Consider the following 14337-nt stretch of genomic DNA (forward strand, 5'->3'; position numbering starts at 1 on the left):
CTTCTGGGGAACGAATTTGCCTTTGAGAACCAATGGTCTAGAGATTTCATTAGATAACATCCACTTAAACCATTTTAATAGCTATCGTTTATTGAGCATTTACACACATCTATTATCCCCAGACTCATTTACAAGGTAGGTGATTTTATTTATTTATTTATTTGTCTGTTTGTTTGTTTGAGACAGGGTCTTACTCTGTCATCCAGGCTGGAGTGCAGTGATGTGATTATAGCTTACTCTAACCTCAAACTCCTGGGCTCAAGTGATCTCACCTCAGTCTTCCAAGTAGCTGGGACTACAGGTGTGGGCCAGCACAGCCAGATAATTTTTAGTAAGTTTTTGTAGAGGCAGGGTCTCACTATGTTGCTCAGACTGGCAAGGTAAGTATTACCTACATTTTACAGTTGAAGAAACTGAGGCTTAGAGTGTTAGAGGCACTTGCCCTAAACCATACAGCTGGTAGCTCTGGGATTCTAAGGTTGGTCTAACTCCAAAGCTTGTATAATTCCTGCTGTAACACTCCCTTTCTCTGGAAAGTTAAGAATTTAAAAAAATAATAATAATTAAAGTAAAAAAAATTTCTCAAGTCAACTCGAGTCCAAATATGTTTATTGAGCTAGATGCCATGAAAAGCTACAAGAGAAATCTAAGCTATTGCTCCTCTCAAGTTTTCAATATCAATGTCATTGAGAAGGTCAGATGTTTCACACAACACAGGGAAAGAGAACTGTGAGACATTCTGAGTTTGGGCCAAAATGAGCATTTCTAGAGGCAGAACTTTGTGAACTAAATGGCCTTTATGTATGTCTGCTTCACATTTCCTTTTGCTGTCAATCATAATTATTTTTTAAAAAGTGAGCAATGAAGCCTTGAAGTTCATGGAATCTACCAGCCACATGTCCTATAAAATATTAATTCTCTTGTCTTGGGGTGGGCTGTGGGTTGCTTCCAACCAAACACTCAGCTATCTTCTTTCTGGCTCTCTGCATGAAGTTCACCTCTCCTCTCTCCCTACGTATGGCGGTATACTCATAAGCCTTCAGCTTGCTGTAGTAATCAGAAAACTTGTTGTAGAGGATGGAAATGGGCATCCCGTTGAGAATGATCCCGAAAGCAATGCAGAGGAAGGCAAAAAACCTGCCCAGGTGGGTCTCTGGGTACATGTCTCCATAGCCCACGGTGGAGATGCTCACCTGTAGAGGAAGGAAAGCACGATGGAATTGTTAGCACTAAGATCGGGGAGGAGAAGAAAGGGAGAGGAGCAGGCAGAGAAGTGTCCTCCCTGTGGGTGCACATGGGAAGTGTAATGGCTTCCCATGGAGCCTGCTTTAGGAGGTACCAGGAAGACTCCCTGTAGGACCTGTGTCACGAAAAAACAGAAGCTATGGATGGAGCTGAAAGACTTTGGCTGAAATCCTGACTACAACTCATGCATGTTTGAATGTAAGATACGGGAGGAGGTGATGCCTATTTGAAAGGGTTGTTGTAAAGAGCATTTAAAATAGTATGTTAAATTCCTGGTGTAGAACGTGCTCAGTAAATGATCTTTGCCTCCCTAACTCAGCTGGGACCAGCTTCAGGACAGGGGGTCCCTGGGTTTGCCTGTACACCGTATGTATTGGAAAAATCTTGGGCTTAGAACAGTCAGACCTGGGTTTAAGTCCTGACTCTGACCCTTTCCAGCTAAGTGACCTCGGGCAAAACCTTCAGACTCACTCTGTCTCTCTCTCTCCCTCTCTTTTTGTTTTCATTTAAAACAGGAGACAACCATCTAACTCTCAGGATTCTTGTGCTGGCTAAATAAGAAAATGAATATAATGCACTGAACACAGTACCAGGCATACAAAAGGCATGAAACTCCTCCATTGTCTTCCTCTCATCTTTAAAATGAAGACAATTATAACACTTCCCAGAGTTGTTCTGTAGTTCAAATGAGAGACTTCATATGAAGGTGCTTTAATTGCAGATGTCTGGAGAAACACTCTCATTATTTTGTAAAGGGACTTTTGTAAGACATGGCTCACCAAAAATATGTTCACCCCTGCATGAAATACTTCCCATTACTCTTGTCATACTGATTTAAATCCCACTAATTGGAGATTTATTTAGGTTAACAAGCTTCTGTTTTAAAATGCAGATACCCATGGGACTAGTTATCAGTTACCAGAGAAAACCCTGGGAAAATTCCTTGGGGACTGTTTTTTATGCCTCATGTACTCCCTCTGATCCCCAGAGTATTGGCTAAATTACTAGAAGCCTTTTAAGCGGAGCTGTTGCTCACAGTTGTAAACATTTTTGCATCGCACAACTCCAGGGGGCACTCTTTGCTTTGTGTATTTGGGTAGTTGTTGCCATAATTTTCCAGCAGACGGCAGTAAAGCATATGCTCATCGTGTGGATCCATGCTGAGGTGGCCGTTAGCTTAGTAGTGTAAATATTTTTGTTTTGATGATGTAAGGGTTAGTTCGAACCTAGAATAGTGCAGTTGATTGATTAGAATGAAATGGAGAAGTGAGCCAGCTGGACAAAACTGGGGGCACTGATAAGAACCACAGTTCCATCCAGCCCATGAAGAAAGGAAGGGCATCCCTCCTTTCTGGGGCTGATGATGCACCTCCTCTCACTCAATGCTCTGTCTCTGGTGAGAGGTCGTGCAGCCTTTTTCTGCAGGGTCAGAATACAAGCAAGCATCCAAGAGAGGTAATATGGTGTAGACAAGCTGAAGGAAACAGGGACTACACTAGACTTGTGGGTCTGAATCCACTTCCCCGCTGAATAAGTTGGACAGATCACCTAACTTCTCTTGGCCTCAGTTTCTACTTTTGACTTGTGTGGCATCTACCTCACACAGTTGTTATAGGAATTGAAGGAGTGCCTGGCACAGGGTGTGTAAGCAATAATATTAGTATATATATCATCCCAGGGTCCCCCATCCTGAAGCTGGCCCCCACTGAGGAGAGGCAAAGACCAACATTTATTGAGTACACTCTACACCAGAAACTCTATACATGCTATGCTTATCAGACCCACAGGCTGTGGAAACAAGCTCCTCCCTGACTCTGCCCTCTGGTTCCAGTAGAGAATCTCCTTTTCCCAACTTCTGGACCAAGGGGTGATGTGAGGCAGTGATAAAGTGAGATTGTCGGTTAATCTCAAAGTCCTCTTGGTTGCCTGAGTGGGTGTGTGTTTCTTGTCATTGACCACCCCAAAAGTAAAAGAACCCTAGGCCAATCTCTCTCCGGGTGTGTGAGCTGAACAGTAACTTTCATTTGTCACTAACACCATCACTCACACGTCTGGATGAAAGTTTAGTCAACTTTCCCTGGAGGACGCCTAAAGGGAGTTTGGATTTAGGAGTGAATGGCAGGAAGAGATAGTTTAGAACAGCGGTCCCCAACCTTTTTGGCACCAGGGACTGGTTTTGTGGAAGACAATTTTTCCCATGGACGGGGTTGGGGGAGGGGATGGTTTCGGAATGAAACTGTTCCATCGCAGGTTGTCAGGTATTAGATTCTCATAAAGAGCTAGCAACCTAGATCCCTTGCAAGTGCAGTTCACAATAGGGTTCCCACTCCTAATGCTGTGGCTGATCTGACTGGAGGCAGAACTCAGGCGATAATGATTGATGGCCCTCCACTCATCTCCTGCTGTGTGGCCAGGTTCCTAACAGGCCACAGACAAGTGCCAGTCCACAGTCCCAAGATTGGGGACCCCTGGTTTAGAACATGAGACATCCACAGAAGTCCAATGCAGAGGCCTTGGAGGAAACAAGTCACTTAAGGGTTCAGGATGGCAGGGATGGGAGAGGGCAGGAAGACACGGAGGAAGAAAATAATTAAGACAAACTGCTTATTTTCAACTTTTGAACATTCTGCACACTGGCTTTGCTTTACCCTTAAGCCAAACTTCTTTTTTTTTCTTTTTTTGGCTGAACTTTGAGTGAAAAGTCAAAAGCAAAGAGAATTGGCGTAAAAAATAAATATTTGATGTGCATGATATGGTCCAAATATTTTTGTATATCTTCAATCTCTATTTTTAGAGAAAAGATCTCTTCTGCTAGGAGTATATGTGTGACCGGTCCCCAATAATTTGTTCAAAATGTACAGTTAATTTATGTGTTGTCTATTTTGTGAATAATTTGACTCAACAAGTGATCTGTTTCTTGCCCCTTGGCTCCAGGAGGAACTCAGGATTCCTTGGCTTTGGGGAACATTTTCTCCACATTCCATAGGCCAAGCCGTTTCTCCCTAGATGGGAATTAAAAGCTGAAGGCCCCAGACTGACCCAAGTGACCTCACAGAATGAGTTGTCACATTAGCAGGAGTTGGGTTTGGAAATGTGACCAAAATTTCCACAATCCATCTTAATATCCTGAAGAAACGTGGCTAGCTCAGCAACTCTCTGCAAACTGGAAACCTAACCATTCTGCTGTAAATGTACATATTGTCCTTAGCTTTGGGTCCCAAAGCCAGAACGTGACCTTCCCCTGGCAGTTTACTCACTTAACAGCAAATCCTGGCCTGCCAAATATTATGAGGATAAGCATCAAATTTTTCTCTAAAACTTCAGAATACTTGGATTTCTCATTTAACAAGGCAAGTTTGTTTCCCTCATAATGAACAAGGAATAGAATAAATCTTGGCACCCACTAGTACATGCATTCAGGAATTTATGATCCTAGGGAATAAAACTTATTTTTCAAAATAACACTCTGTTTTCCAAAGGAATTAGAGGTGGTGAAGATGGACCTTTTTTGGATAAAATTATTATAAGCCTCAATACATGTTGTCCTTCAAAGGATTCAGCTTCAAAGGCTGTGCTTACTCATGCTATTGTTACAAGTATGTTTGGAATTCCTCTTTTGAATTATAATCTGCACAGTGGATTCAGTGGCAGCAAGCAGTCATATTCACCTTGATGGTTTACTCTAAGTGTCAATCTTAAACGACAAAGTGTCTTAACTATTTTAAAATATTGAATCTAGCCTTAAAAAGATAAAGATTTAGCAACATTACAAAGAAGCAAGTGGATGTGTCACAAACTCTGAAGGTAATTCCTCATGGAATTCAAAGAATGTCTTGATCAGTGGAAGCACTGTTAGAACAAGGCCATGGGTGACTACCTTCAAGAGAACAACAACCCTCATCTGTATATTACAGTTCTGACGTTTGTAAATGGTACAATAAGGGGTAGGTGTGCACAGCTAAAGCAAAACCACAAATGTAAGTTTGAGATCTATTAATCTATCCACAGAAAGGTGCACAATAATGATGCTCTCCACATCCTCAGCTTCATTGCATTTCTCCCTGCCCTCAACAATTCTGTCATGTTCCACTCATGTCATATTGGCTAACATAAGGAACATAATTTAAACACATAAAAGGAGACCACTCCAAAATTGGGACTCCATAAGATCAAAAGTAGTAACAATGCCTAAGAGCCTTTACCCTGTCTATAGCTCCTGTGCTATTTCTGAAGGAGCTAGAACTCTACCACTTTCTGTGCCAGATATTTATATGTTGCCTCTTAGTCCCAAGCCTGACACCCTTCTGTATTTTATTCTACAATTCCAGAACTGGGAGTCTGCAAACTATATTTCCCAGGTTCTCTTGCCCACTGTCTTCTAATTATATTCTGCCTATAAGAGACTGGAAGATGGTACGAGGACATAAGGGTCTCTAATCCTGCCTCTGGTTTCTGCTGTCATTCCTCCAATTGCAGCCAATAGCTATGGTTCAGGCATTTTTTGGCATTCCTGGCATCAGCCTCATTGTGCCAATTTAGGAGTCCCTGCAACAGCTACACAGAGGCCCTTCCTCTGGACTCAGCTTCTGGTAGCAATACCTTTTCCCATTTATTCTCCCAGTTCTAGGGCCAATAGCTATTCCCTGCAGTTACCAATCTCTGGATTATCTCAGTTTTCTCTTTCTGCTTTTCCAGTCTTTTTTTTTTTTTTTTTCCTTCTAGTCTTCTAACAACTGTCTATTTCCCTGTATTAAATTCCCTGTTTGAAATATTCACCTTGGTATCCGTTTTCCTGACTGCAACCTAATTTATTTTTCAGATGGGTTTCCTCAAAGCAATCAATGAACAAAAATAAAACAATTTCAGTGATCTTGTAAGGGCCACCTATTGGCAAGGTAATGAAAGCATACTTCAGGAAAACAAAGATGGGAACAAGGTCTCTGGGACAAAATTATCTGGTGCCTCAACTAGAGATAAATTTTCTTTTTGAGAAGTTAGTTTTTGAAGAAATGAGTTCATGCCATAGTTTCCTATTTGGTTTCTACAGCTTTAACTTGCCCTGGAAAACTCAGAAGGAAAACGGTTCATTCAAAATCTACTTATTCTTTTCTACTTAAAAACATACCCGCCCCCTACCCCCCCCCCCCCCCCCCCAAAAAAAAGAAAAAAAAATGTGGTAATATGTTGAGGCTAAAAAAAAAAAAAGAAAAAGAAAAAAACATACCCACAGAGGCGGCCAGTGATTACAGCTTCATCATAGAGCCCATTGTTCTTGTTTAGCTGTGCCTTGCATTTCCTACCCCCAGGCGATCCAGAGAGCCCCAAGATGGCTGGAGCTGCTTTAGGCATGGGCCTGTTTATCTGGACTCTCAGAAGTTCTTCCGTGAGGGAACAGCTGACCTTTTTGTATGTTTTATAGGCTCTTTCTTTTCCTCAGTAGAAAAAGAATCATTTCTGTTTTATTTTCTTCCCAAATGAATGTGGAAGCAAAGGTTATTGCTTCCATGTGATAAAGACTATCAACTAGTCAGGTATGGTAGCTTCTCTTTATTGCAGACTTACTACAGGCTAGCAGTTTACATATGTTTCCTATTACATTAGTGCTCGCAAATAACTTCCATTTGACAGATGAAAAAGACAGGTCTGTCTTACATCCTGATACATGAACATTTGTAGACATAAGTGTCCAGGAGGGATTTGTTTTGCAGCTGCAGGAGAATTCACAATAATGAAAATGACTGTATTTTTCTTAAATCCCTGACTTGAGTTACAGAGAAAGTTTTGCAGGATCCTTGGCATAGAGAGAAGAAAGGTTATTAAAAGCAAGTCAGATTTGGCGTTGTCTGAAAGTACGAAAAATACATAAAACAATGGATAAGAGAAACTCTCTGTAATGTGGGATGAATATTTCACAAAGGATACAGCCCCAGAATGGTGAAATAAAATGCCAGTTCTATTTTTCTTTATCTCATCTTTAAAGTTTCAATTTGTGAGTATATGTTTTCTGATATGTATAATATATTTGAGCAGTTATATATTACTGCAGGAGAAAGATTGCATTATTGGAACTAATTCTTTACATCTTTCTGTATCCAAGCTGTTTGCCATATAACTTTGCAGTGCCTTCCTATGGTGGGTGGGCTAAGCTGCCCTGCCCTTTGACTTGCAGCTTGGCCATGTGACTTACTCTGGCCAATGGACTGAGCAAATGCCATAAACAGAAGCTTATGAAGTGTTTGCGTGATGGGGCTTGCATTCTCTCCCTTATTCTTTGCCACAGCCATGGACTTGTGGCTGCTGGGGTCTGCTAGAGGAATGCAGAGGTCTGCTAGTGGACTAGTCTCTCTCTTCATGCCAGCTGACCATCAGGCATGTGAATGAGTAACGACAGCCTCATGAAAGAGAAGAACCTTCTAGTTGAAATCAGAGTAAATGCTGACTTTTAAATTCATGAGCTAAATAAATGCTTGATGTTTTAAGCCATTGAGTTTCAGGATGGTTTGTGATGCATCGTTATTATAGCAATAAATAACTTCTAATTTGTTTATAAATAAATACACATTTATCATGGGTATGTGTCCCAAATTTTTAAAAATAAGATGCATGATCAATAAAATGCTTAGAAACCACTAGATCAATTACTTTTAGGAATTGTCTTCTCAGATTGTCATATCTGTTTAGTCAGGTGCATTTGGATGAGTCTCTTTTCATCTTTCAAACTTTATCTCAATGTCATCTTCTCCAATAGGGCTTCTCTGACTATCCCACTAAAGACAGACTCTACCGCCTTAACCACTCTCAATCCTGTTATCCCACACAAGCTATACCAATACCTGAAATTATTTATTATCTGTCATTCTCCATTAGAATGTAAGCTCCACAAGAGAAAAAAAACTTCATTGTTTTTTCTTCTCCTACCCTGGATCCCTAGTGTTTAGAATACTACTGGGCACATTGGAGGTGCTCAAAAACTTATTGTTCAATGAATGAATGAGGTGAATTTTTGTGGGTTACATGACAAATTGGTCCTAGTATTTTGTTTCTTTTCACTTTGCATCTACATATTGGAAACAAGACATTTTGTCCACATCATTTCAAAGTGTTCTTTTCTCTTTGCTCTACTGAGAATATGAACCTTTAGTCTGTATTACGCAGTATAGTTATAAGTGTAGAGAAGAACTGGATTAATAACATAGCAGTCCTGGGGAACAGAGTGGTCTTAGAATATTCAAGGGCAATTGCTCCCATTGTTTTTCATAGATTAGTTTGGAAATAAATACAAATGATCAGTCTTTTATCTAATGTATAACAAATTTTACTGGTATAAATAATTTTTGGAATAAAATGAACAAAGACCATTGGTAAATGGTAAGGTTCATAAATGGGATGGTTGGAAAGTGCAGAATTTGGCCTGTGAAAATAGTGGCTGATAGAGATAATAGCTTCAAAAGGAAATTCATACAGATAAGAGCAATAGTTGGTAACATTTATTATTGATAAAAACTGGTGATTCAATTTTTGTAAAACTTATAAAAAACATTGATTTTGAGTTAAATAATGCCACTTAACATAAGGGATAATTTGAAAGGTTTAGACTTCATTGTACATTAAACAGATCAGAAATTTAAGTGAGATCAATGGGTATTCAGTTCAAAGAAAATTTACTGGTAAAAATACAACGTGAGTAACATTATTCCTTATTTTATTTTAATTAAAATTTTTTCTCTAGCCATATCCCTTTGAAAGTAACGTAACTTTAATCAAAGTATTTGTTAATATACAAAAGGTTGAAAAACCTTTTGTGGGTTACAACTGCAGTATCAAAGAGTGTACTAGGTCCAGTGCCTACATGCAGTAGCCTGTAAAGATGTTTAGATGAATAGAAATTTGACTCTCAGGTGCTGTATCATATCATCAGCGTGTGGATTTACTCTTCTGCTTTCCTGCTTCAGTCACCTCCAAAGTAAATGTCATTTGCTGGGGACAAATCATCGACCATGAGCCTCATCTGTACACATGGTTTATCTACTATGGGGATGACCTTTCATCACTTGGAATATGATCAGAGAAGCAGAATTTGGCTAGCTCATTCAGAAGAGCCTCGTGTCATCCTGCCACTGAAGAAAGCTCACATATCCTCTATACATATGAGCTCCCTGCTTTCAAGGGAAGGAAGACTCACTGAACTGCATACTTTTACATGTCCAACCTCCCCTTTTAGAGGTGAGAAAGCAGAACAGCAAGTGAGGGATTGAGGTTTCATAGTTAATTATTCAGGGTCATGGTTAATTATTGGCAGATCTGGGACTAGAATCAGGTTTTCCGTGTGTCTGTGTGTGTGTGTGTGTGTTTTAAGACGGAGTTTCGCTCCTGTTGCCCAGGCTGGAGTGCAATGGCGCAATCTCAGCTCACTGCAACCTCCGCCTCCCAGGTTCAAGTGATTCTCCTGCCTCAGCCTCCGAAGTAGCTGGGATTACAGCCATGCCCCACCACACCCAGCTAATTTTTTTGTATTTTTAGTAGAGATGGGGTTTCTCCATGTTGGTCAGGCTGGTCTGGAACTCTTGATGGGGTGATCCACCCCCCTCAGCCTCCCAAAGTGCTGGGATTACAGGTGTGAGCCACCGCGCCAGGCCTAGAATCAGTTTTTCTAAATCTTATGTCAAGCTACATTGCACTGTCAGTGGCCTTGGGCTTATGTGTCTCAGAAGTGCATACCAGACTGTGGGTTATGACATATACAATGTTAATATTGAAAATACCTACCTTCTGACACAGGAAACCTGGCTATATTTGCTTAATGTCTTTAAAGGTATTACAATCTACTTTTAAAAAGGAAACTAAGGAAACTATACATTCAATTCTTTCCTTCATATATGCCAACTTATTTATTGATCTCAGAAGACCTGATTAACATTTATTTCCAGGGATTCATCTGCCATAGCTCAAAATACAGATATTTGAGTAAATAGGACAAGTTATAAAAAGGCAAAGGCCAAAGAAAACAATGACAAAAAATAACTATTGTACTAACTGTACAAATTCAGCAATGCATGCAAAAGAACTAAAACTTGAAAGAGACAGTGCTTGGGTGTGGGAAAGGCATGGATTTTGCGGTTGGACAGGCCTGAGTTTCAGTTCTGGCTTTGCCACCTCTAGTTGTGTGTCCACACTCAAACTGTCTGTACTTCAATTTCACTAACTGTAAGATGGGGCAATAATACTGGGTCCTGAAAGAACTTTAGGGAAGTTAGAGCAAGTTTCAGTTTGAGATGCTTCTTTCCACACTCAGATTTAACTGGAACCAGAGGTGGTGGGGTTTCAGTTAGGATCGACATGGTTCAGCCAAGTCTCACCTCCTTCTCTGCATAAATCTACAGTTTCTTTCAAAAACTGAAGCCATTTCTGCTTGTCCCCTTAAACAAAAATGGTGGTCATAACCATCTCACAAGGCTGTGATGCCAAAATGAGGTAAGCTTTGTAAACCATTTAGGATACTGGATGTTCAATAAATGGTAAATAACAGTAACAATGACGAATCTTAAAATCTGTCTTTCAAACGTTTAAAGACTAAATGTAGATTTGGAGATTTCTACGACTAAGTCAAATTCAGTTACTTACTGAAACTCTGAGATTGTCTTTCCAACACTTTGGCATCCACTGCCGTTTTGTTAACTGTATGCAGCAATTGGGGGTGAGGAGGAAGAAGAGGATCAGAAGCCAGAGCCTGGGGACTGACAACCACGGAAGGGAGGAGCAGCTCACTGGGCTGGGGAAGAGGATGGGAAAGCCCAGGGCCAAGGTACTCACCGCGGCCCACCACCAGGAGTGGGGGATGGTGGTGAAGTTGGTGCTGGGCACATCGTGCTCCACAGAGTAGACGGCTGCGGAGAAAGTGAAGATGCCCATGGCGATGAAGAGCAACAGGCAGCCCACCTGCTGGTAGCACTGGCGCAGCGTGAAGCCGAAGGCGCGCAGTCCGGTGGAGTGGCGCGCCAGCTTCAGGATGCGGAAGATGCGCATGAGGCGCATGACGCGCAACACCTGACCCACCTTACCCACGCTGCCCACCGTCTGGCCGCGTTGGTGGTCCTCGCCGGTGAAGCACTCGAGCAGCAGCTGAAGGTAGAGCGGCAGGATGGCCACCAGGTCCACCAGGTTGAGGGCGCTGCGCGCGAAGCGCCTCAGGTCGGGTGTGGAGGCGAGGCGCAGCAGGTACTCGAGCGTGAAAAAGCCTATGCACAGCATCTCCACGTGCTCCAGGATGGACCGCAGGTCTGGGCCGCCCTCGTCCTGCTCCGAGTGCTGCTGCATCTCCTCGACGGTGTTGAGCGCCAGCGCTACCACGGAGACGAGCACGAAGATGCTGGAGGCCACCCCGATGGCCTTGGCGGCCACCGAGGAGAATGGCTTCTCCATGAGGTTCCAGAGGCGGCGCCGCTGCGGCCCGTAGAAGCGCATGTCGCGGAAGAGCTCCTCTGCCTCCTCCACCTGCGCCTGGGCGCGCAACTCGCGCTGGATCTTGAGCTGTTCGCTCAGCTCGTCGCGCCGCTCCTCGAAGCAAATGCGGCAGCAGCGCGGCGTGTACTTGAGCCGCACACCCCAGTAGCCCAGCTCCTCCAGGAAGCAGCGTGGACACAGCTCGTCGAGCACCAGCAGCACCCCGGACAAGTAGAAATTGTAGACCAGCTGGAAGACGGCCGGGTCGCGGTCGAAGAAGTATTCGTCCGTCTGCTCCTCGTAGTCGTCGCACAGGCTTAGCTGGCGGCTGCGGCTGGTGGAGGTGGCCAGACGACCTAGGCGCGTCTTGGGGAAGCTGACCAGCTCGCAGTAGTCCAGTTGGTAGCTGTGGCCGCCCACATTCACATTCAGCGTGGACAACAGGGCCGGAAGGTCGCTGGGGCCTTCAGGCTTGGCGGTGGTGAGCTCCTCTGCCCGCTGGTCCTCCTCTGCCAGGTCATCCTTACACTGGTCTTCCTCCTCCCCATCTTCGTCTTCCTCGATGTAGTAGTTATAGTTGCCCTCTATCCAGCCTTGGATGCTGGCCTGGGAGCCAGAACGGGCCCCCAGGGAGCAAACGCTCCTGCGGGGTTGGCTGCCCTCATTCTCTGTGGTGTTCCAGGGCTTGTAGCTCCAGGACCGTCTCCTCTCGCTCTGTTTCAGCATGGCTGCGGAAAGTGGACTCCTTGCTTTTTCCTCCTGGCTGTCGTAGGGGCCCTAACCTGCTCACTGCCTCTAGGAGGATGGATCACGTGGCCTGCACTGTCTTAGAGAGGCCAGCCTGGACCAGCACACCTAGGGGCCCAGACATTGCCACCGGAGCTGCCCCTCCTCAGGTCCTGGACAGGCCAGCCCAGCCTGCAGGGTCTGAACGCAGTCAGCTGTTGACTGCTCTAATCTTGCTGATTGGGAAGAAGCAAGTGTTAGGAGGGATTTAGAACCTCTTAGCCCATTTCCTCCCCCACTCCCTTGACCCTGTGACGTAGAGGACGATTATGTGGTCTTAAATCTCTAAAGAATCAGAAGAAGGCAGCGATTATTGCTAATAAAAATGTCAGTCAACCTTGCTCTTAGGAAGTGCTCAATGTATGTGTGCTGAAATGAAATCAACTGAATTAGCTTTAGAATACAGATGCCTGTGTCTTCAGCTTCGTGGTTCAGACGGTAGCCTCTGCTCTAGGTAAACTCACCATTAGCAGGGATGACAAATAGCGACAGAGCAAAGCTGACTTCCTGACAAGTCAGTTTCCCTCTCAGCATAACTCTTTGTTTAGAGCATATAAGATCTAAAGCCATCTCCTTCTTGTCCATTCACATGATCACATTTTTTTTTTCAAATGGATTCTCCCTGGGGCACTGCTCTGAAGTCCAGTCAGCTCTTTAAGTCAGCTTCAGATTCTCTCTCTCTCCTTTTTGTCTCATCCCTTTCTCTTAAAGAATAGGGATGTTTCAAGAATTCTACCTTGAATTCCAGGAGTAGTGGGAAGATGCTTTAGGGCCTCGCAACCCTGCTCAACTGTATTCGGTCATATTTAAAGGGAGCCTGACTTCCACTCAAAAAAAGGGTCTTCTTCATCCTTCAAAACATCACTTAAAAAAAAAGTCCCTTTTGGTGATAAAGGCACCGTGCAAATGCTGGATATGCAAACACAATGGACACACAGTTGTAGCACTCAAAGAACTCCTGGGGATATAAACATGCAAGGATAACAAGAGGCAGTAAAAAATACTGGGGAGCAGAGAAGTGGGAGGGATTTGCTTTGAGCAGGGAATAGGTTTTTTGATTCAATGTATTTTGCATAGCTAATACAAATTCATGGTAAAAAAATTTTTTAAGGTAGAAAGGCATATTACAGTAGAAAGTTTATGTCTTTCCCAACCATAATTTCAAGCCATCAGGTGTACCTCAAGGAAGCAACGACTATTACTACCTTTTGGCTATCTTTCCAGAAATATTCTAAACATATACAAGCATCCATCATGTCAATACCTCTTCATTATTAATAGAAATCATAGAATGCTATATACTTTGCCTATTCCAGTTGACCGTATAAAAGATGTTTTCATATTTGAACACAAAAATCTACCTTATTTTAAAAATAGCCACTGAGCAATTTCCTAATAACAGACATTCAGGATGTTTCTACCTTTGCTTTTATAGACAATTATGCAACAAATACCTTTTATGTATAACACTTTATACATGTTCAAGATACATGAAGGATAAATTCTGAGAGGTGAGATTACTAGGTCAAACATTGTACATTTGTAATTTTCATTAGTAGTGCCAAATTTCTCTCCATAAAAGTTTTACCAATTTACACTTCACCATCAATGGTTGAAAATGTCTTATCACACTTTTTGAACTCTACAATTTTATAAGTGAAAATGATGTGTGGGTTAATTTGTATTTCTTAAAAATGTGATTGAACACTTTTTCATGTGATTAAAAGCTATTTCTTTTTCTGGGAACTGTTCATCTACTTTGCCTATATTTTCCATTGAATTGTTTACATTTTTCTTATTGATTTGTAGGAGAGCTTAATATATTATGAAAAAAGACCCTTTACTTGTGATATGGATTGCAAATTT

The 14337-nt window shown here is 42.5% G+C and overlaps 1 protein-coding gene across 1 annotated transcript; it reads right to left on the bottom strand.

Moving 5' to 3' along the window:
• Positions 1-592: 592 nt before the first annotated feature.
• Positions 593-12905, bottom strand: KCNV2 (potassium voltage-gated channel modifier subfamily V member 2). Its single transcript, XM_025360054.1, has 2 exons — positions 11056-12905; positions 593-1193 (listed from the first exon to the last, which is right to left on the bottom strand). The coding sequence occupies exons 1-2, from the start codon at positions 12409-12411 to the stop codon at positions 912-914; spliced, it is 1638 nt and encodes a 545-aa protein (XP_025215839.1). The 5' UTR covers positions 12412-12905; the 3' UTR covers positions 593-911.
• Between the last annotated feature and the right edge of the window lie 1432 nt (positions 12906-14337).

The sequence above is a fragment of the Theropithecus gelada genome, chromosome 15 (assembly GCF_003255815.1).
Source record: "Theropithecus gelada isolate Dixy chromosome 15, Tgel_1.0, whole genome shotgun sequence".
NCBI lineage: Eukaryota > Metazoa > Chordata > Mammalia > Primates > Cercopithecidae > Theropithecus > Theropithecus gelada.